The 22859-nt window shown below is 45.5% G+C and overlaps 2 protein-coding genes and 1 pseudogene across 7 annotated transcripts in view; 1 reads left to right on the top strand and 2 right to left on the bottom strand.

The window, feature by feature from the left end:
• The first annotated feature begins 1620 nt into the window (after window positions 1-1620).
• LOC128569931 (ras-related protein Rab-9A-like) lies at window positions 1621-2846 on the top strand. Its single transcript, XM_053568645.1, has one exon. It carries the CDS (start codon window positions 1980-1982, stop codon window positions 2583-2585), a length of 606 nt encoding a protein of 201 aa, XP_053424620.1. The 5' UTR covers window positions 1621-1979; the 3' UTR covers window positions 2586-2846.
• Window positions 2847-5888: 3042 nt separating this feature from the next.
• LOC128571011 (heterogeneous nuclear ribonucleoprotein L-like) lies at window positions 5889-8094 on the bottom strand (annotated as a pseudogene). Its single transcript, XR_008375685.1, has 2 exons — window positions 8087-8094; window positions 5889-7781 (listed from the first exon to the last, which is right to left on the bottom strand). The product of XR_008375685.1 is annotated as a heterogeneous nuclear ribonucleoprotein L-like (transcript).
• A 2879-nt stretch (window positions 8095-10973) lies between these two features.
• Window positions 10974-22859, bottom strand: part of ULK2 (unc-51 like autophagy activating kinase 2) — a 153698-nt gene continuing 141812 nt past the window's right edge. For 4 of the 5 annotated variants that reach the window (XM_053568574.1, XM_053568573.1, XM_053568572.1 and 1 more), the window contains 6 exons: window positions 21024-21232; window positions 19714-19892; window positions 18920-19038; window positions 18048-18205; window positions 16048-16183; window positions 10974-14745 (listed from right to left, as the gene is read on the bottom strand). In XM_053568574.1, the coding sequence (XP_053424549.1) occupies window positions 14687-14745; window positions 16048-16183; window positions 18048-18205; window positions 18920-19038; window positions 19714-19892; window positions 21024-21232 (860 nt within the window). In that variant the 3' untranslated portion in view covers window positions 10974-14686. The remainder of the gene's footprint in view (window positions 14746-16047; window positions 16184-18047; window positions 18206-18919; window positions 19039-19713; window positions 19893-21023; window positions 21233-22859) is intronic. The other variant, XR_008375478.1, reaches the window with a different exon arrangement.

Raw genomic sequence — 22859 nt, 5'->3', positions numbered from 1 at the left:
AGAGCACCTCATTTCTCAAAGAGCAGAAAAGCATAATTATTCTCCCAAATGTTCCTAAACTAAGAATTGGGCAACATTTGCATTCTATAATTTACTTTTAATGCAGAACTTGTCATCCTATGTTGTATCTGACACTATTTCATGTTTCCATGTTAACTGGGTCAGGTGAACATCACAGATGTTTGCATCTTGGGTGTCTGTCTTTTCCAATTGTCAATATGCCAGGGCCCAGCAAACCACCTCCCAGGTGTTAGGTCTTATCCACTGCCTCTCGTCTACAGATGAGAATGGTTTCTACCATTTCAATTTACTTATCCATTAGAGATAGGGTGTTGCTCTGTCACCCGAGCTAGAGTGTATTGGCATCATCACAGCTCACAGCAACCTCAAACTCTTAAGCTCAAGCAATCCTCTTGCCTCAGCCTCCCAAGTAGCTGGGACTGCAGGCATGCACCATCATGCCTGGCTAAGTTTTCTATTATTTTTGTAGAGATGAGGTATCACTCATACTCAGGCTGGTCTCGAACTCCTGAGCTCAAGCAATCCTCCCAAAGTGTTAGGATTAAGGGTGTGAGCCCCTTCATCTGGTTTGCTTTTTACCATTTCTGGATAGACTTTTTTTTTTTTTTGCAGTTTTTGGCCAGGGCTGGGCTTCAACCCCCCACCTTGGGCATATGGTGCTGGCACCCTACTCCTTTGAGCCACAGGCACCACCCGCTTTTTACCATTTCTAAATGGATGAAAAAAATCAAAAGAATATTTCATGACACATGAAACTTAGATTTTAATGTCTGTCAAGTTTTATTGGAATACAGCCATGTTTATTTATTTACTATCACTTCTTTTGGTGATACCTTGGCACAGCTGGGTCCCCCTTATCTGACGTTTTTGCAGTTTCACGGCTTCAGTTACTTGTGGTCAATGTGGCCTGAAAATACTAAATGAAAAATCCTGCTTGGGCACGGTGGTTCATGCCTGTCATCCCTGCACTTTAGGAGGTAGAGAGGGAGTGATAGAATCAGATTACTGACTGGCCCAGGTAGAACTGACCTGCCCAGGAAGGATCAAGTGCATGTCCCACCCAGGAAATGATGAATGTACCAATTCTTGCCTCTCTGACCCTATAAATTCCCATCCTCCATAGCCCATGTGGAATTCTTTCCCAGTCAGGGATTTCACCCCGCCTGCACCCAGGTGGAATAAAAGCCACGCTGAACACACAGAACCAGGACTCCGTTTCCTTTCATTTCAGACCTTGGAATAATCTTTCATCTTTGGGTCCAGAACCTCTCATATGGTACCCCCCTAGGACGGGAAGAAGCCCCCATGGGGTGCCACAAATATACCCCATCAGACCCAACTAAACGGATCCTCATTTACATGAGATGAAGGGAAATGAAACACTCTCTGACCCTGCCTAAAGTTCATCCATTTAATGGTGAGGTGTAAACTTATGTTCTCTTCCCCTCCCTTCTCTAATGCCTCTTCTCTCCATTTCTGCACCTTTTAAAAACATCTGTATTGGGTGGCACCTGTGGCTCAAGGAGTAGGGCGCCAGTCCCATATGCCAGAGGTGGTGGGTTCAAACCCAGCCCCGGCCAAAAACCACAAAATAAACCCAAAAAACATCTGTATACCCGCCCTGGCCTGTCGCCATGTTGTTCCCTGTGTGTTGGACAGGAGCAGCTGCAGCTGGAGCTGGGTGGCACCATCACTGCAGCCTTCTACCTGCCAGGTCCACGGCCCTCTTTCCGCTTCACTGCACCCAGACAGGCCGGCCCAGAGCTCCCTGAGGCGTCCTCCGTGTGGCCGCGAGGTATCTGCTGAAAAGAAACTTCCTGTACTCCTTTAAGGAACTTGGCATTGTGATGAAACCCTTTCCCTCATCATCTGAGTGAATCTTCTCAACGACTATAGGAGATAATGATGTTTGAACTGAACAATTAAGGGTTCTGAAGTCAAAGTTCTTGAGATTAATAATGGCAGGAAAATCATCACTTTTTAAAGTAATTCTCCTTAGAGATGGTGGAGTTGGGAAGAGTTCTCTTATGAACAGATATGTAACTAATAAGTTTGATACCCAGCTCTTCCATACAATAGGTGTGGAATTTTTAAATAAAGATTTGGAGGTGGATGGACATTTGGTTACCAGGCAGATTTGGGACACAGCTGGTCAAGAGCGATTCCGAAGCCTGAGGACACCATTTTACAGAGGTTCTGACTGTTGCCTGCTTACTTTTAGTGTCGATGATTCACAAAGCTTCCAGAACTTAAGTAACTGGAAGAAAGAATTCATATATTATGCAGATGTGAAAGAGCCCGAAAGCTTTCCTTTTGTGATTTTGGGTAACAAGATTGACATAAAGGAACGGCAGGTATCTACAGAAGAAGCCCAGGCCTGGTGCAGGGACAACGGTGACTATCCTTACTTTGAAACAAGTGCAAAAGATGCCACAAATGTCGCAGCAGCCTTTGAGGAAGCAGTTCGGAGAGTTCTTGCTACTGAAGATAGGTCAGATCACTTGATTCAGACAGACACCATCAATCTTCACCGAAAGACCAAGCCTAGCTCATCTTGTTATTGATTATTAATGAGATGTATACACAAAATCAACATGGAGAGAGAGAATTAGCATTTGCAGCAGCATATCATCTACTAATAAACGTAAACTAATGTATATTGCTGCTTCATTAGTTGGTGGGAGAAGGGAAATATCCACTTACAGAGGAATGTATTTACTTAATAATGGCACCTTACATTTATAAATTGTAATGGCTGTCTAATAATGTTTCTTTAATTTAAATATGTAAGTTACAGAGCTAGTAAGAGATGACCAAGACTTTAATTATAATTAAAACAAAAAAACTTGAAAAGAAAAAGTAAAATAAAAATAAAAACATCTGTATAGACTATCTCTGCTCCATTTTAGCCTCAAGCATTTGTATATAGTCTCTCTGCGCTTTTAGGCATTGGTATATAGTCTCTTGGCACCTTTTAAAACTTCCTTTCCCTCTCCCCATTTTAGTCTGAAAATTCCAGTGATCTGTGTCTCTTCCAGTCACGAGCTAACCTCAGCAAGACAGGCTTGCCTGTCTGGTGCCCTACTGTGGGCCTAGATTCTTTTGGCTGCTTAAGGTCACATACACCAGGCCGTCTTTGACCAAGATCACACGTGGAGACGGGGTATGCTCCCTGATCCCAGCCTCGGCGAGCCAGGCTCACCAGTCCAGCACCCTCCTGTGGGGCTGGACCATTCTCGGTGGTCATGTCTCTTCTGGTCACCGATGAACCCTCGGCAAGCCAGGCTTACCCATCCAGTGCCCTCCTGGGGGTCTGGATCACTTTTCCAGCTGATGGCCACACACAGAGACCAGGTCCTCTCTGGCTGCACCCTCGGCCATTTCATCCCTCCTTTTCCCTCTTGGAAGTTCTCTTTACGTCTTTGCCTTAATCTCATTTATTTTCTACCTTCAGTTTTTGATACAGGCATTGCTCAATCACGGTGAAGTGTTCCCCCTTCTTCACCTTTAAGCTGTCTTTTAACTCAACTCAAGCTTCTATGGCTCTATCTTGACCTTAAACCTAAATGTCTCATCTTTTTCTGTAATACTGCTTGACCTAAATACAAACTTGACAGTGGTTCACAGTGGCCTGAACATGGCATGTTTGACCTCTCAATTCTCACAGATCTCAGTAATTACTGTCAAAAATTAGGCAAATGGTTGGAGATCCCCTACATCCAGGCATTTCTCCTGCTCTGAAACATTCCTTCTCTGTGTTCATCTTGTGAACCCTCTCAGGTTCTCCTCACCCAGGTAATACTGGCTTCCCATGACCCACTGGAATCTCCACTGCATCCCTGCCCCTTCTGTCCTTCCACAGCCCCTCCTGCTCCTCTCCAACCCTCCATTCTCTCATTCTCCCCACATCCATACTCTTCCCTTTAATAATACCCCATCTCTTCCTCTCTCCCCCACCCCTACCTTCTTCCTACCCTATGTGGTAGAGGAAGAAAAAAGGGCAGACCCAATAGCCCTGCCCCATACTAGGTCCAGCCATACCTTTGAACATTCCATTCCCAGACCCCCTAGTGAGATCTCATTAACCTGGCTTTTTAAGGTCTTTAAGAAGGTAGAGGAGGGAGGCTTCTAAACAACAGCATTTCTCAGAACTTCAAGTATTGGTTTCTGCCATTAGACAAAACCCGGCTGTTTCTCGCAACTCTTTTTCAGGGAACTCTGGAAAAACGAAACCTCCCCCAGGACCGTGCTTTAAATGCAATAGGCCAGGTCACTATGTAAAGCAGTGCCCAAATCTAAACTCTCCCCTCAAACCGTGTCCAGCCTACAGAAGTCTGCACTGGAAGTCTGACTGCCCAGGTTCTTCTGAGAATCTGGTTTGCAGACATTCCCAGGACCAGGCAGAATTCCCCAACCTGATGGGCCTAGCTGTGGAAGATTGATGGTCCCAGACGATCAGAGTGCCCTCTGGACAATCACGAAAATCTAAACTCCAGGTATTTTTGCTAATGGAAGGTAAGCCAACCAATCTCTTCGCTGGTAGACTTAGAGGTTAGGTGCAGTGGCTCACGCCTGTAATCCTAGTTTCCCCCAGTTTAACCTGTTTCAAGTAGACCTTATAAAGCCTGATCTCTGTTCCCTCAACTCAACTTTCCCCCTATCTGCTTCCTACTATACCTCTCTGGGTCCTTACTTGAATCATGGCCTCCTTGGTTATTGTTTATGAAAGGACCACTAATTACGATCTTTCTCATTTTCCCTTGTGAACCAGTTGTTCTCTGCTTCATCTCATGACTGCTCATATCCTCGCCTTATTGGATACCAACCAGCTCAGACTGAAAACCCAGGAATGTTCCTGTAAACATCACTCCCTGCCCCCTCCCGTTCTCCTTTTTTTTAGAGGCAGTCCACTCAGCCCCTCTTCCACAGGAAGCAGCCAAAGAGACACCACGCCTACCACCCACCTCCTCATAATAGATTAGAAAGACTGGGATGATAAAATCAGATTACTGACCCACCCAGGAAATCATGAACATACCAATCCCTCTCTCTCTGACCCTATATATTCCCATCCACCATACCCCACATGTGGAATTCCCCTCACCTGCACCCAGGTGGAATAAAAGCCACATTGAGGGTGGCGCCTGTGGCTCAAAGGAGTAGGGCGCCGGCCCCATATGCCCCAGGTGGCGGGTTCAAACCCAGCCCCGGCCAGAAACTGCAAAAAAAAAAAGCCGCATTGACCACACAGAAACAGGACTCCATTTTCCTTTCATAATCTTTCATCTTTGGGTCCAGGACCTCTCAGGGAGGATTGCTTGAGTCAAGGGTTTGACATTGTAGTGACCTGTGATGATGACTCTAGCCTGGGAGTGAGACCTTGTTTCAAAAAACCCCACAGAAAATCCCAGAAATAAAAAACTCATGACTTTTAACTGGCATGCCATTCTGAGAAGTGTGATGAAGTCTCCCGCTGTCCTCCTCAGGACGTCGATCCACCCCGCTTCTCAGCGCACCCACACTATCTACAGCTTACCCCAACACAGTGACTAATTGCCTAGGAAGAAACATGGCGTATAAAGGGCTCAGTACCATGTGAGCTTTCAGGAATCCACTGAGGGTCTTGGAACAGACTCCGGAGGATATAGGGCACTACTGTGTTTCCAAGACACCATGTGTCTTGCAAAGACTAAAATACCTCCTCTTGGCCTGTACAGAAGAAGCTTGCCTGGTGTCTGGGACCATTTTACTACAGATTTCCTCTGTGTCATGATTTTATGACCAGGTGAAAGCAAACTGTGACCTTTACCAACAAGCTTTTTTCCCCCCCGCAGAGTCTCTTTGCCCAGGCTAAAAATTTTTTTTATTTTCCAAACAATTTTATTGAAATGTGCCAAGAGTACATGGGCAGCACAAATGTATGAACAGGAAAAAACAAAATCATATGTACAATAATTTTTTAAAAAGTGAAGGTTAATCTTGGGAGATATCAGTTCCCCTCTCCCTCCTCCTCCAGACTTCCATTATGGTTAAGCTTCTACTAACCTAGCATTAAAAAAAGGAATACAAGAATTTTTGGAGAAAAAAAAAAAGAAAAAACAAAACAGCATAAAGGAAAGAGAAATGTTTTCCTGCTCAGATGGGATTCTTCCTTGACACCTAATTAGGAGGCGTGCTGAGCAGTGGAGAAACACAACTTCAGAGTGTAAGGGTATGGACCATTCGGGTTTTTCATCTGGTAATGAAGCCCAAAGTCTCAAGGGCCCAAAGTCTCAAGGGCATCGCTCTTTGATTCCCACTCCAGCAGCCCAGAGGAGCTGCGTTCACTTTTGCCTGAGAATACTTTCACAGAAGTTGGCCGCTTCACCCCCAGCTGGTCGCAGATCTCAAAGTTCTCCTCAGTCACCTCCAGAGGAACGTTGAAAAAGTGTAGAACATTACTCGGGTGCTGGATGCGGACCTTCGCTGCCTGCTCTGGGGTAGAGAACCTATTGTTCCTCGATTCACTGAAGTCTTTGTAAGTGTAAGACCCATTTTCCAGCCTGTATGACTGACCGGTCATGATGGCTGGTTGCTTGGAGACACAGACGTTCAGCTTCTGCCTGAACATGAAGTTGTTGTTGAGCTAGGTAATGGCCCGGTCAACAGCATAACTATCAGCCATCTCCACCATGGCGGCCCCACCGTTTGCTTTTCATGAATTTCACCTTCTCTACTTTGCCATATAAGTAGAAGACATTGAAGAATTGGTCACAGTTCATCTTAGATGGATCCAAGCCACAGACCACGAGCACAGGACTTTCGGCATGAGGGCCACACTCAGGTGGTGGGGTGCCCATACTGGGGGCCGTAGAGGCTTGGGCCCCGACGGTGACCCCCCACTGGTGGACCCATCCTTCTCCCTTCATGGTGAGGGGGGGGCCTGTAGCCCTCATCATGGTAATGGCTGTGGTATCCACCGTGGGGCCCTCCATATTCTGCGGGATGTTCTCCCAGGAGAGGGGGCTGCCTCTGGCATTTGTTGGGGTTGCTGCCAGGGTCACCTTGTGCACTGAGGTTGGGGTTTGTATAATCCCCAGTATTCTGATCATTCTTGAACACATTCGAGCCCGTAGGCTTCGCATATTCAATCTTCAGAGTGGTACAGCTGGAATAGATGTCCCCATTGAGTGAGGCCTTGGCCCACTGGGCACTTTGAACAGATTCAAATTCCACCATGGCCTTCACTCCATTCTTCCGGAAAATGACAATTCTCTGGACGGGGTCACAAGGATTACAGATCGTATATAGCACATCTGTAGTAATGAGAGTAGATAGGATTCAAGATGGTAAAGAGAAGCACACTGTTGACACTCGGGGAGTCATCTGAGTCCCGAGGGCGAGAGATCCGCTGGCTGGTAGAGTAATTTACGAAAAGCTGGGTGACCGGCAATATAGATTTGGTTGTCGGCTGCATAGTTCATGGCATTGCAAGCCCCCAAAACATCTTCGAATTCCACCAGTGCTTGTCTTTGTTTTAGGCATTACCACCACATAGCTGATGGGTCCAAACTCCTGCAAGGCCACCACATAGCTGATGGGTCCAAACTCCAACAAGGTCAGCTTCTACCACACCGTCAATCAGGCCCCTGATATGGACAACTGGGGAGGAAGGGGTTTCGTGCGGGTCATCGTAGTTCTCATCTGTGCAACCCTGAAAGACTACGCCACACTGAGTAACCTCCAGGGAAGCTCTGTCCACATCGTTATGAACTGTCCCTCTTCACCTCCAACCTACCCAATGCCCGGACTATCCCAAATCTGACCCTTTTCCTCAATATAACAGTTTGCTGCTCTGCCCAGGTAAAATTTTTAAAAAATATTTTTTAGAAACAGGGTCTTACTTTGTTGCCCAGGTTGGCCTCAAAGCCATCCTCCTGCCTTGGCCTCCTGAAGCACTGGGATTGACAGGTGTGAGCCATCACGGCTGGCCCTGGTTAGCTTATTTTTGGCAAGTTGCTTGTGTAACAATTATGCATCCTGTTTCCCAAATATATTTGAGTTTTCATATTCTTTTTGAACTGACATTGTCATGCTGCGGGCATCAGTAGTTAATAAAAGGTACTTCAGACTGATTTGTCTAAGAAGTTATTTTAACACATTTTCAGTGCAAAGGAGGGATTATATCTTAAAAGTCCCGATGTGACAAAGAGGAAGCAACACTTGACTAAGGGGAGGTGGGTCCTCAAGCCTCTGGTGTCACTTCACCCTTGCTCTAATCTTCCTCCTGCCATCCGGCTGGCTGGAACCAACTCTGGAACACCATAGGTGGGACTGTCGTGCGCACTTTCCAGGTGGCAGTTCATTTAAGCCTCACAGGATCCTGAGAGGCACATTCTGTTACTATCTCTGCTCTACAGCCAGGACAGAGAGCCAGGGAGCAGGGCATCTGACCAGGGCCACCACCGCGCTCCAGGCCCCTCCTGTGGCTCACCACGAGGCTGCTTGTTGGTGCCACGGGCAACGGGAATTTCCTTTTCTCCTCACATTTCTCCCACCTTAACCTCCCTTCATCTAGTGTATTTACCGCAAATTCCTTTCCTAGTCTTTTAGGTTCTTCCATATCTAAAAATCTTTGTTTAAAAGATGATATAATTATATATAAACTCATGGTAGAAAATATCACCAGCATTATCGAATATAAAATTAAATGTCTCCTCCCCACCCCCTCCAGTAATTCCCATTTTCCAGACCTATCAGACAGTACATATAGGGAAAGAAAAAATGTTATTCCATTGGACAGCCAGAGATATTTATTCCTATTTATGAGAAAAGGTCTTGCTCTGTTGTTCAGGTTGGTCTTAAATTCCTAGCCTCAAATGATTCTCCTGTCTAGGCATCCCAAAGAGATTACAGGTGTGATCCACTATACCTAGCTCTTTTTATCATCTTATCTCATTTTTGTTTGAGACCCAGGTAGAGTGCTGTACCGTCATCGTTCACAGCAACCTTAAACTCCTGGGCTCGAGTGATCCTCCTATCTCAGTTTCCCACCTGTCACCATGCTCAGCTAGTTTTTCTTTTTTTTTTTGTAGAGACAGTGTCTCACTTTATGGCCCTCGGTAGAGTGCCGTGGCATCACACAGCTCACAGCAACCTCCAACTCCTGGGCTTAAGCGATTCTCTTGCCTCAGCCTCCCGAGCAGCTGGGACTACAGGCGCCCGCCACAACGCCTGGCTATTTTTTGGTTGCAGTTTGGCTGGGGCCGGGTTTGAACCCGCCACCCCCGGTATATGGGGCCAGCGCCTTACTGACTGAGCCACAGGCGCCGCCCTGTTGTTTGTTTTTATTAGAGACCCGGGATCACTCTTGCTCACACTGTTCTCAAACTCTTAAACTCAAACAATCCACCCGCCTCAGCCTCCCAGAGTGTTAGGATTACAGGTGTGAGCCACCACGCCCGGCCCCTCTTTATCATCCTATGAACATTTAAAATGTATTCAAAGCTTTTGTGTGTTTTCATAATACTTATAAAGTTATTCTCAGGGTACAAGTGTGTGGGGCTACTACTTTCTTCCTCGAATGTAAAAGGGACCTAAACCAAAACTACTCATGCTCAGAATATTCTAGGTTTCCACTGGAAACCCTAAATCTCCTTCCCAATCTCAATTTAAGGCATTCTCTGTCGAATCAGCTGCCTGTGCTCTTTCCACTCCTTGCAGGAATTCCTGAATTAGCCATCACCTGGCTTATTTCCAGAGTGTACTGTCAGCTCACCTTGATCTTCACTGAAGCCTTCCAGGTGGAACAGAGAAATAGCCGCTGGCTGCTCCTGAAGGCATCAGTGTGCCAGGCTCTGTGTGGCTTGGAAAGGGCTTTCTGGAGCTCTGGACAGGCTCAGCTCACTGCCTTTTCCCCCCAACCTCTCCTTGCAGTAAAGGGCAGGGGTCCCGTTGTGAATGGACACCCTACAGACATGCATTGTGGACACAGGAGTCCTCACAGCCACGTGGGCTGGGCTGGGAACAGCAGGACAGGAAGGTAAAAGGCAGCAGCAACTGGGTAGACTTGGTGGCTTGAGATGGGGAGGCAAGACCAGCCTCCTCCCACTGTGCCTGCATGAGCCAGCACTGTGCCCTGTGCTGGGCAGGCCGGGCTGAGAACCGGAGGGCACACAACCTCACAGGGCAGCTGGCAGGCAGGGCTCCTGGAGAAAGGGGCCAAGTCTGCTGTCACCAGTAAAGGAACTGGCCCCAGATGTGACAGGATCTGTGGGGAGGCGGGTCCCCTGGAAAAACCTGGAATTGAGGCTCCTCCCACTGAAACATTCTCCTGCCCCTCCATCTCACATATAAAAATAACACATAAACAGGAAACTTAAAAGCAGGCCAATCAAATGCCCGCGTTTATTAACATGTCACCCAATGTCTTTCCATTGGGAGGTTCAGGGTAGTTTCTGAAAACTCCTGCTCTTGGGCTCTGGCTCCAGGCGCAGGGGTGCCGCACCCCACTGCTTACTCTACCTGCTTCCCCAAATCGTGCTGCCTTCCACTAGGCAGAAGCTGTGTCCAGTAGGGGACATGGGCACCAAATGGCATAAAGCATTTCCTTCTTTCCCCTCCACCCGACAGCGTCAGGAAGAAATGTGAAAAAGACTGGGAGGGAGCTTTTGGGGTTTCCAAGGGAAAGCAGGTTGTAGGGCTCTGGGGTGGGCCTTGGGCTCCTCTTGTGGAGAGGTGGAGCCTGTGTGCCCGGCACCCTCTGCAGGCTGCCCGCGAGTGCCAACCCTGTGGTGGCCTGCTGCCACTACCCTCCAGCGGTGTGACTTTCCTCTTGGGGAACTACTCTCCAAGTCTGTTTTTTCCATCTGCAAAATGAGGCAAGTAAGAGTTGGTATGAGGATCAATAATAATCATTAGATGGATATAAACATTTAATTTCAACAGCCAAACTGACCTACAAGGGCAATTTATTTATTTTTATTTTTCTAGAGACAGAGTCTCACTCTGTCATCCTCGGTAGAGTGCTGTGGCGTAACAGCTCACAGCAACCTCCAGCTCTTGGGCTTAGGCGATTCTCTTGCCTCAGCCCCCTGAGTAGCTGGGACTATAGGCGCCCGCCACAATGCCCAGCTATTTTTTGTTGCAGTTTGGCCAGAGCCGGGTTTGAACCTGCCACCCTCGGTATATTGAGCCGGCACCCTCTTCACTGAGCCACAGGTGCCTCCCTACAAGGGCAATTTAAAGCAAAGCCAGGGTACCTCATGGGTAACTTGGGGAAAATGACATTTATGCAAGGAACATGTTCTTTCAGAAGCTGTCCAGCCACAGCACATGTGGTTCCATAAAGCCCTAAATCCCAGCCTCGCTCCACACAAACACAAATTCTTCTTCACCTCCTCCCACAATAAAAGACTGGCAAGGAGCTGCAGAGTGACCACCCACAACATCTGCCAGTGTTGTTCAAGCAATTTCACATCCTCTAACTGCTAACTTACTTACTTCTCAGCCCCACTCTGAGATGTACACTCTTCTCCTGTCTGACAGATAGGAAGAGGTGCCTGAGGACACAGCTCTGCATGGTGGAGCTACAGTGTGAGAGTGAGGCCAAGCTACACTGCCAAATTTAGCTGCAGAAACCTCAAAAGGGGTATAGAACACAGTTTTTAAAAAACAAGTTCAAGCCACATTTCCTAATGATAGAGACAAACTGTCCAAGAGCAGGATGGTCCCAGGGAGGGGACACTGCACCTTGAGTGTGTGGAGACCTCAGCCAAGGGCAGGGGGCAGCTGAGCTTGTGGCCCTCCTGGTACCCAGCACTTAATCACCATTATAGCCTCTGCTGCTCCAGACCCGCTCCAGGAGATGCCCGGCAGAGCTTTAGAAGAGGACACCTATGATGACAAAAACAATGCTTACAACATACTAAAAACCAGGCCGAGAGGGAGTCTATGAAAGGGGGAAGTCCCATGGACTAATTCCATGCACAGGGCAGCAGACGTAGCCTCACTCAGGACCACACAGGCCAGGGGCCACATGGGGCCGGGCCCTTGCCTGTGGCTGTGTCTCTGCACAGCCCTCCACTGCCCTGCCCTGCACTGGCTCACGCTGGCGGCAGGATCTCGGCCCCCACTGCTTTCTCCTGTGTAGCCGATCATCAAATTTCCACCGATCCTTTAGCAGTTTTGGCTTCACCTCTTGAGCACATGGTGTGATTTTCAGGGACGACTGTCGTGGTTTTCCTGCTTGCAGTGCTTTTCTAGGTGGATCGTTTCTGATGTGGTTTCCTCTGATTCAGGTGAAGAAAATATCATTTTGGCTCATCCCTCAAAGGAAGTATTCTCACAGGCTCTGAAAATGAGGAGGGAAGGGAGGAGGGAAGCGCAGGCAGGGTGCAGCTGCAGCAGATCCTTACAGGAGAAACAGCCAGAGAACTAGCAAATCCACTAATTATTCTTCTATTTATGTTTGCAGGGTCAGTAATTTCCAGATTATGGCTTGAATGCAGGTGTCTACCTGTGAACATGTGAACTAGTTCATTTCTACTTTATGAAATACACAATATGAAATTAAAAAATACTCACAGAAACATAAAGCATTTGTTTATTATTGCTATAATCAAGGCAAAATCTCTTAAAACAACGAGCCTTGATAATGGAAGTATAATCAGAACCATTACTCATGAATTTACAGTTTGTTCTTCTCTGCCATCACGACTTTACTGCGTCACACACACCGTCCATGGCTTCGCATGGCCTGGCCACTTGCCTAGGTCCTGACTTCAGACCGGTCACTCAAACCCTCTCTGAACCTGTTTCATCCTATGTAAATAAAAGGTGGGAGCAGGAGAGCAGAGGACAGAAGAAACCTACAACTGAGACAACAAGGTGCTAACCGAGAGAACGTGAATGAAACTGCACTGTACACTCAAAAAATTACACAAAAGACAGTATCACGAACAGCAAGGGGCAGGACAGAGGACGTGAAGGATCCAGCCTCTGAACCCACTGAGAAGGGTCTGGTTGACAAGCCCCTTCATATGGATCCAACCCTAGAAACACTTGGTCAGTTTTATTTTACTTAATATGTATTTGTACAGGTAATAATAAAAAGGCTATTACATAACAATTCTGGGAGTTTTACCAAGTTTCATGAATAACGCGTGCAGTTACAAATGAGAGGTAGAAACACTGTATTAAAGACTAAAAATATAAACATCATGTAAATAAATGTTCAAATTAACCGCTGGAATTTCATACAGATAAATAAGGTAAAAATTACATTACTTTGTCAAAGGAAAACCATGTTTTTTTCTGCTTATTTTTATCAGTACACTAAAATTAGATTAGTGCCAAAGAGCTTCTGTGTAATTCGTTGGAGAGTTCAGATTATTTTATGTGAAAGGATTAAAATAAAAAGATTAAAATTGGTGAAGGGTTTATTCAAGTATTCAAGCAGGTAAGTAAAAGAAACCCAGAAATATACATACAACACAGGAACCGTGCCTTGGAGGGGTATCAGGTCACCTGCCCGCATTCTGCGTGACTAGCTATTTGGTGAATTGTCAGAATTAACAGGAGACACACACATCACGCTGGAGAGAGCTGCCCATTTTCCTAACAGAAAACAAACCTTATTTTTCACTAACTTTGTGTAGAAACTCCACATTATTAACAAGCTTTTAGGTCACCAACTTTGTTTTGGCCCTATTAAAATTCTCAAGAGTACCTCTTGGTTCATGATACTTTTTTCTAATACTGCCCAAATAAACCTAGCCTTTAATAAACCTAAGGTCACAGGCACCAATGCACATTCTGCATGCACAATAAAAAAATGCAACCCAAAGCAAACCACCAGCAACTCAAAATATTACTGAGGAAATCTGTAGGTGTAGATGAATAGGTAGAAAATAATGCAAAGGTTCACACGAACACAAGTTTTTGACCATTTAAAAGTTTGCTCCAGATTACAAGTGAATTCTGGAAAGGATATATGTATATAATCAAGTAAAATATTTTAAACAAGTCCATTGTGCCTCAGTTAGTTTTAAATTGCAAAATCCAATATACAGTTGTTTTAATAAATTAGTGCAATATGAAAGATTTTATGGAAGATTAATATGTGTCCGTATTAGATCAAATTGAAGGCTTCAAAATTTCTTCTGGGAGCCATCTTTTGCTGCTTCTTCAGTTATTTCTTCCTGAGCTGTTTGAAGATGTGTGCTCAGATTTGACAAACTTATCCTAAATATCAAACTGCCTGGATGAGATACAGACTTTTTTACTTTTATGCTTCAGCAAACACATGAAATTTCACACATTGCTCTGGTGAACTGAGTGAAGAGCCACTCACTTTGTTGTGTTTTTAATTATTCTTAAGAATAACTGTACTGATAATTCTAGCTCTAAGGTACATTTATTTATCAAATTCAGATTGGGAGCCAAGTAGGCCACTCTTCCGCTTCTACAAAGGAAAAGGGAAGGGGTGACTTCTCCAATAAGGCAGATTTCCTACAAATATGTAGTTTTTGGATTGTTTTTCCATTTGAAATCACTGCTTGTTCTTTGGTAGTCACCAGTTAAGAAACTACAGCTTCCTGGGGATGGGTGACTGAGCCCCAGCTGTCACCCCCAATGCTTCACCTCACACTCCTCCCGCCGGTCCACAGGGCGAGCCTGCTGCTGATCACATGGGCGCCGGGCTGTAGCAGAGTGCTGACAGTCTTCTTTCAATACTAGATTTATCTAGTGATAAAACAACAAAAATTAAGAACTAATGGAAAGAAATCACCCTCTCCCTGCAGTGTCATCTCTTTTCTCTCTTTGCTCCAAAGTTAACAGTTCTGAAAATGTTTTCTTCCGTCTGCCTGGTCTAGCTCAGACACGATTCCTCGATTGGTGCTGCACATCGTGTAGAGACAATTCAGGTTTTAACAGCCAGTTTGCTCACAACCACAAATAAGTTTAGGATTTCCATCCCTGTGTGACCATTCAAAATGTGATAGGCCCAGGACATCCTAGAAAAACAGGTCTCTGGGCTTATGTTTGATAAATCATCCTGGTCCCCTATCAGCCTCCACTCTGCTATCACAGCAAATCTGTAGTACACAGGATCCTCATAGGAATCTTTAGTCACTAAGGCCATGAGGCTAAAATAGTTGCATTTAATAACAAAAACAAAGTTTTCCTACATATGTAAACACACCCCTGCCACCAGTATTTCACATGTACTATTTTTTTTTTTTTTAGATAGAGCCTCAAGCTGTCGCCCTCGGTAGAGTGCTGTGACATCACAGCCCACAGCAACCTCCAGCTCCTGGGCTCAAGCGATTCTCCTGCCTCCTCCTCCCAAGTAGCTGGGACTACGGGCGCCCGCCACAACACCCGGCTATTTTTTGGTTGCAGCCATCATTGTTGTTTGGCAGGCCCGGGCTGCATTCGAACCCTCCAGCTCAGGTGTATATGGCTGGCGCCCTAGCTGCTTGAGCCACAGGCGCCAAGCCTCACATGTACTACTTCTAATCCTCACAACAATTCTTCAAGGTAGTCATTGTTATTCTCATCTTATAAAAGAAGAAACTGAAAGGCCAGGTGCAGCGGCTCACACCTGTAATCCCAGCACTCTGGGAGGCCGAGGCAGGTGGATTGCCTGAGCTCACAAGTTGGAGAGCAGCCTGACCTAGAGGGAGACCCTGGGCATTGTGGTGGGCGCCTGTAGTCCCAGCTACTTGGGAGGCTGAGGTAAGAGGATCACTTGAGCCCAAGAGTTTGAGGTTGCTGTGAGGTGTGAGACCACGGCACTCTACCAAAGGGGGGGCGAAGGAGGAGGAGGAGGAGGAGGAGGAAGAATAAAGAAGGAGAAGGAGGAGGAAGAAGAAAGAAGAAAGAAGGAAGAAGAAGAAGAAACTGAGACCAGGAAAAGGTTAAGGGATTTGCTGAGGCTGGAAAGCCAAACCTGGGCAGCACGACTCCAAACTCCAAGCTCCTTTACTTTATCTGACAACTAAATTTCAATCAATATATACGCTACTTTATAAGTCAACTTACATTTATGTACATTTTCAATATCTGCAGGGTCCTGTAGGATCTTAGTTAGGCCTTCCAAAAGAAGGGCTGCCTTATGATAGCGATACGCTATGTCTTCCGTCTGTTGAAACATCTCATCCAGGGCTGCAGACTGAACCTGGAACCCGTCAAAACAAAAGAACAAGATTCCCAATTTTCCCAAGAAAATACAAATCTGTTTGGGCAATGCATTTTTAAAGGGAATATGTCTGAAGTTAACAGATGAAATTATCCGATCTACCTACTATACAGAAATGCAAACCTCCATGAGGATGAGCAAAAGCACAGGGCAGGTCCCTATTCTACACTCAAACACTGTACCCAGAGTCACGACTCACAAACTAGGCACCAGAACCCTCCTAAACCGGCTCTTCTATGACTTCACTAAGAAGTTGAGACATACACTTTCATGCGAGGAAAATCCAGCATTTCACCAAAGTAGATTATGTTACAATGAGTGATTAAACGATGTTAAAAGTCACTCACAGGCTTCTTCTCCCAAAGCATTTTGGGTTCATTCACAGATAATTATTAAGCACCTGCTAAGTGCTAGATGCAGCCACTCCACAGAGGAGGGCATGCGGCCGGGAGGCAGATAACTGGCTGGGAACACGGGGCTCTGACTCCCAGGGACACCCGCTCTGTACCAGGAAGCACTTGTGGAACAGAACACCGAGGAGGAGCACCCAGCGCAGACTATGGAAGGAGGAGAGAACCAAGGAAAGGAGGCGGTGTTTCTGCTGGGTCAGAAAGGAGGAGCAGCGGTGAGTGGGTGACGGAACAGGAGGGAAGAGGCTTTGCAGAAAGAGGGGATGTAGTTTATTCACAGGGGTTTTCCCAAAAACATTCTGATTTTCTCTTTAATCATTAAATGCCAGTACTCTCAGTAGTCCAGTATCCTAAGTTACTTGTTAATATGCTCTGTCTCTTTCTTTTTTTTTTTTTTTTGTAGAGACAGAGTCTCACTGTACCACCCTTGGGTAGAGTGCTGTGGCGTCACCCGGCTCACAGCAACCTCTAACTCTTGGGCTTACATGATTCTCTTGCCTCAGCCTCCCAAGTAGCTGGGACTACAGGCGCCTGCCACAACGCCCGGCTATTTTTTTTTGTTACAGTTTTGGCTGGGGCTGGGTTTGAACCCGCCACCCTCGGCATATGGGGCCGGCGCCCTACTCACTGAGCCACAGGCGCCGCCCTGCTCTGTCTCTTTCAAAAAATAATTTAAAGCAGCTTACAATACAGTAAACGGAATGGATACAGAATATCATGGCCATGAAAAGAAAGGAGAAATAAATAAACATAAGCGTTAATACCGCTAAGCTTACTAAGCAGCCAGTGTGAAGGTGGAACTTATTAAAGTTATAAGGCTCTTATTATAAGAAAGACAACATCTTTATCAGCTCCCATTTTTATCTATACTTCAGAGAAATTTTTTCCTAGTAGAGAAAAAAACAAATTAGTTCCAATATTATAACCAGACAATTGAAAAAGCAGGTTTTACTTTTTGTCTATACTTCATTAAGGTCAGAGAGGGGAACCTAAGCACACGACTTAAGGACTGGTTAACAAAGTAGTGTTTTTTCCTAATAGTTTTATCTAATCAGAATGTCTTGAGCAGCAGATAATGTAGATAATGACAAGCAGGTATTAAGAGATAAATGAGTAGATCTGGTCGGGCACAGCTGCCTGGCAGGCCGAGGCGGGACCACTGCTGGAGCTCAGGAGTTTGAGACCAGCCTGAGCAAGAGAGAGACCCTGTCTCTAAAAAATAGCCGGGCGTTGTAGGGCCGGTAATCTCTGCTACTTGGAAGGCCGGGGCAAAAGAATCGCTTGAGCCCAAGATTTGAGGTTGCTGTGAGCTGTGATGCCACGGCACTCTACCCAGGGTGAATGAGGGAGAGTCTGTCTCAAAAAAAAAAAAAGGTAAGTAGTACTTTACTACTTATTTATTACTATAATTAATAAACCATCAAAAGGGTTACCATTTCTACAGCACAGTTATAGATGAGCTTCTCTGCTGTCACACTGTTGATTTCATCAATAAACCTCTGTTTGTCAGAGAAGAAGCGCGTCAGCTTTTCTGTAAGTTTCTTGCACACGGCGATGCAGAATTTATAGCGTTCATTCAGAGTTTTGACAACTGAAAAGAAGTTGAGATGGGAACTAAATTTGCCTTTCCTCCAGAAATAAAGACACAGTGACATGTACCTTCCCTGTTGATACAAGGAAGGTGACACTAAGCGATCATTTAAAAAAAGGACTGGAAATAGGGTTCTTTCATACGTTCCCTCTTTTAGTATAAAAAGATTAAATCACTTCTAAAACAAAAAAGAATAAAGCACTTCTGACTTCTCTGCGAATCAGTTAAATGACGAAAAACTAATAACCCAGCATTTTCTCCCTATTCAGAATACTGAGGCCAGGCATGGTGGCTCACACCTATAATCCCACTGCTTGGGATGCTGAGGTGTGAGGGCCCCTTGAAGCAGGAGTTTGAGATCAGCATGGGATCACAGTGGGATGCTATCTCTAAAATAAATATATATATAAAAATATACATACATACATTAAAAAAAATATATATATATAAAAGAATTGGCCAGCTATGGTAGTACGTGCCTGGCTACTTTGGAGGCTGAGGCAGGAGGGTCACTTGAGCCCAGGAGTTTGAGGCTGCAGTGAGCTATAATACTGTCACTGCCCTTCAGCCTGGGGTGACAGAGTTAGACCTTGTCTCTTAAAAAAAAAAGCATGTTGAACAACCCAGTGATTCCTCATCAAAACCTTTTTCTCTTGGTGTGAGAGGGAAGAGCAACTCAAGGACTCTGGAATCACACACTGTCTTCTCTCATACCTTGTTTCACAGCTGTGGACGGGCTCAGTTTCCCAGACTTGATCTGAGCTTTGGCAAGATGCAGAGAAGCCGCCAGCAGCTGTGCTGCCTTCATGTACAACACCAGCTGCTCCACCCTCCTGCCGCAGAAGACAGGAGCACAGTGTTACCTTGTGAACCAGTAAGATCTGGTGCTTCACACATCAGGTCACCATTAAAATAGTCTTTCAACAGGGACTGCACTCTTTTTTTTTTTTTTTGTAGAGACAGAGTCTCACCTTATTGCCCTCGGTAGAGTGCCGTGGCGTCACACAGCTCACAGCAACCTCCAAATTCTTGGGCTTAGGCGATTCTCTTGACTCAGCCTCCCAAGTAGCTGGGACTACAGGCGCCCGCCATAACGCCCGGCTATTTTTTTGTTGTTGTTGCAGTTTTGGCCGGGGCTGGGTTTGAACCCGCCACCCTCGGCATATGGGGCCGGCGCCCTACCCGCTGAGCCACAGGCGCCGCCCCAGGGACTGTACTCTTAAAGCACAAAACTCCTCAAAGAATGGAGAAAGGTGGGTGTATTTGGAAAACAAAAGATATATTCGGATAAAAATCAATACAATCTCTTTATCATCAAATACCTTCAATGATGTAATTTACAGGGAAAAGGCAATGCTAAGATTGAAGTCTCAGCTCAGACAGTGAAATCTAACACAATGAAATAACTCATGAGACACGATCATCGGTGGATGACAATTCTTACACCTCAGACGTGAGTTTAGAGAAAGGATGAAGAATCCAGAGACGAACACAAGGGGGAAACCTACCCCCAGTCTTTGCTCAGCTGACTGATCTGGTCTACAACCACACTCTCTTGAATCTGGTACAAAGACACTGCAGATGTGCACAGCTCAGGGTTTCCTCCCCGGATGGCCGTCAGGTCCAGCACGCAGTCGGTGAACATCAGCATCACGTTCAGATGGCGCAAGGTGTCTGTGTGTTCGCGCTGCAGCAAAGCCAACTTATTTTAGAGAATCTCAGATTAAGAACAGGGACATACTCATTTCTGTATTACCATGGCCATTGCTAATGCTTTTCTATACTTATAAATATCAGAATACCAAGGAAGATTTTTAAACTTCAGAGAGCTGGTAAGAAAACAAACACAAATGAAACACAATTGCAGGTATGTGCATTTGTTTGTCTGTACATATCAGAGAAGGTCCAAATATAAGAGGTTACTGTTCTTTTACCAGAAAAAAAAAGAAAAATGAACAATTCAATCAATATATAGAAGATAAAAATAAGATTATGATGACATTCTCTGTGCACTAAATCACATTTTTTTTTTTGAGATAGAGTTTCACTTTGTCGCCCTTGGTAGAGTGTCACGGCATCATAGCTCATGGCAACCTCAAACTCGGGCTCAAGCGATTCTCTTGCCTCAGCCTCCTGGTAGCTGGGACTACAGGAGCCTGACACAATGCCCAGCTATTTTTAGAGATGAGGTCTTGCTCTGGCTGGTCTTGAACTTGTGAGCTCAGGCAATCCACTTGCCTTGGCCTCCCAGAGTGCTAGGATTGTAGGCGTTAGCCACTCACCAGCCCCACACTTTTTTTTTGAGACAGAGTCTCACTCTGTTGCCCTGGGTTGAGTGCCATGTTGTCACAGCTCATAGCAACCTCAAACTCTTGGGCTCCAGCAATCCTCCTGCCTCTACCTCCCATGTAGCTGGGACTATAGGCACCGGCTACAACACCCTGCTAATTGTCCTATTTTTAGTAGAGATGAGGTCTTGTTCTTGCTCAGGCTGGTCTCAAATCCCTGAGCTCAGGCAATCCACCCACCTCAGCCTCCCAGAGTGCTGGGGTTACAGGCATGAGCCATCCTGCCTGGCCAAAAGTTATGTTTTTAGAACAAAGATTATGTTTAAATATCCCACATAGATTGTGTGTCACTTCCTACGAACCAGAGTTTGTTGAGTGTCATTGTCAAATTATTATGAATATGTAGCAGCAATGTTTTTCAAATAAAATAGAAAAAGAAGTTAAAGAGAAGAACATTACTATCTGCCATCACAAGAACATTGTCATATCATATCAATTACATCATCACGCGGCTACAGTCTCTATTCTACCTCCATCAGCGTCTCCTCCGGCAGTTCAGGGGCTTCAAAGGTGATGAGCCCCTCTAGGCTGGGGGGTGAAGCACCGTAAGGCACGAATCTCAGGCTGGGAGCTGCCTCTGCTCCCGGAGGGGAAGAGCTCACGCCCAGCCCAGGTGGGGAGCCCACACACACACGGCCACTCGCAGAGCACAGAGAGCCTCCCGAGCTGCTGGACCCCACTGCAAGGAAGCACAGGACACAGAGCAGTGTCCAGAGTTAGGGGCTTTCTCACCCACTCCTATTCTCATGTGCTGAATAAAATCTACTATAGTAACACATGAAATAAAGTCACTAATCCTTTACCTATATTTAAGGTCATAAGTAATTTTTATTTTTCCATGTTCACTTTTGTTTCTTGTCCACATGTATATTTTAAGTCAGACATCATCATAGATACTTTTTTATATTCTGTTTAAACAAATTTATATCATATCCATTACTCATTATTGCTCCATGGGCCTCACAATTTTTTTTTTTTTTTTTTTGAGACAATCTCACTCCTGTTGCCGTGGGTGGAGTGCCCTGGTGTCATAGCTGATAGGAACCTCAAACTCTTAGGCTTGAGCAATCCTCTTGCCTCTGCCTCTCGAGTAGCTGGGACAACAAGCACCTGCCACAACCTCGGCTAGTTTTTCTATGTTTAGTTGCTCAGGCTGATCTCAAACTCCTGAGCTCAGGCGATCCGCCCACCTCCGCTTCCCAGAGTGCCTCACAATTATGAAATTCAATGGCACCTAGTGGCTCACTAGATTCATAGACATGTTTATCTGGAGTCATTTATACTATTTCTGCTTTTTATTCATATTACAAATAACAGTAATAAAATGCAAACAGTTTTACTTTGAGTGATTTCTTTGTCATAAATACTCTAAAGTGGGTAATGCAGGAATAGAATACATACAGGAATAGAATTACCACAGATCAAATATTAAACATTTTTTATAGCTCTTCCTAAGAATTACCACATTACTTTACAACGCAGGTGTGAGTAAGCACATAGATCCTATTAAAAACCTCAACAGTACTGGGCATTATATTTTAAAAAACTTTGGTGTAGTTAGATATAAAATGCTACTTTCTTAAAATGGCATTTTCTTATTATTTAAGATTATTAATTATCTTAAAAATAAGATTTCTGTGGCTCAAGCAGCTAAGGCACCAGCCACATACACCTGAGCTGGTGGGTTCGAATCCAGCCCAGGTCCGCCAAACAATGATGGCTGCAACCAATAAAATAGCTGGGTGTTGTGGTGGGTGCCTGTACTACTTGGGAGGTGGAGGCAGGAGAATCGCTTGAGCCCAGGAGTTAGAGGTTGCTGTGAGCTGTGATGTCACAGTATTCTACCCAGGGGGACAGCTTGAGGCTCTGTCTCAAAATAAAAAAATAAATAAATAAGATTTTAGCTCTACTGTCTCCATAGAACTGGCTTCCCGGGGGGAAGGCAGTAGGTGGTGTACAAACATGAAAACCCCGTCTGCTTGGCAGGAGTCCTTTCCCACGTGCATGACTGATCCAGCATTATGGCTTACTGTTTTGTTTGTTTTTTATTTTTATTATTTTTTATTGTTTTGAGACAGAGTCTCACTATGTTGCCCTTAGTAGAGTGCTGTGGTGTCACAGCTCACAGCAACCTCAAACTCTTGAGTTTAAGTGATTCTCTTGCCTCAGCCTCCCAAGTAGCTGGGACTACAGGTGTCCGTCACAATGTATGGCTATTTTTGGTTGCAGTTTGGCTGGGGCCAGGTTTTCACCCGCCACCCTCGGTATACGGGGTTGGTGCCCTACCCACTGAGCCACAGGTGCTG

This window comes from Nycticebus coucang, chromosome 18, assembly GCF_027406575.1.
Source record: "Nycticebus coucang isolate mNycCou1 chromosome 18, mNycCou1.pri, whole genome shotgun sequence".
In the NCBI taxonomy this organism is placed as follows: Eukaryota; Metazoa; Chordata; class Mammalia; order Primates; family Lorisidae; genus Nycticebus; species Nycticebus coucang.
This window is presented reverse-complemented; position numbering and strand designations above follow the sequence as displayed.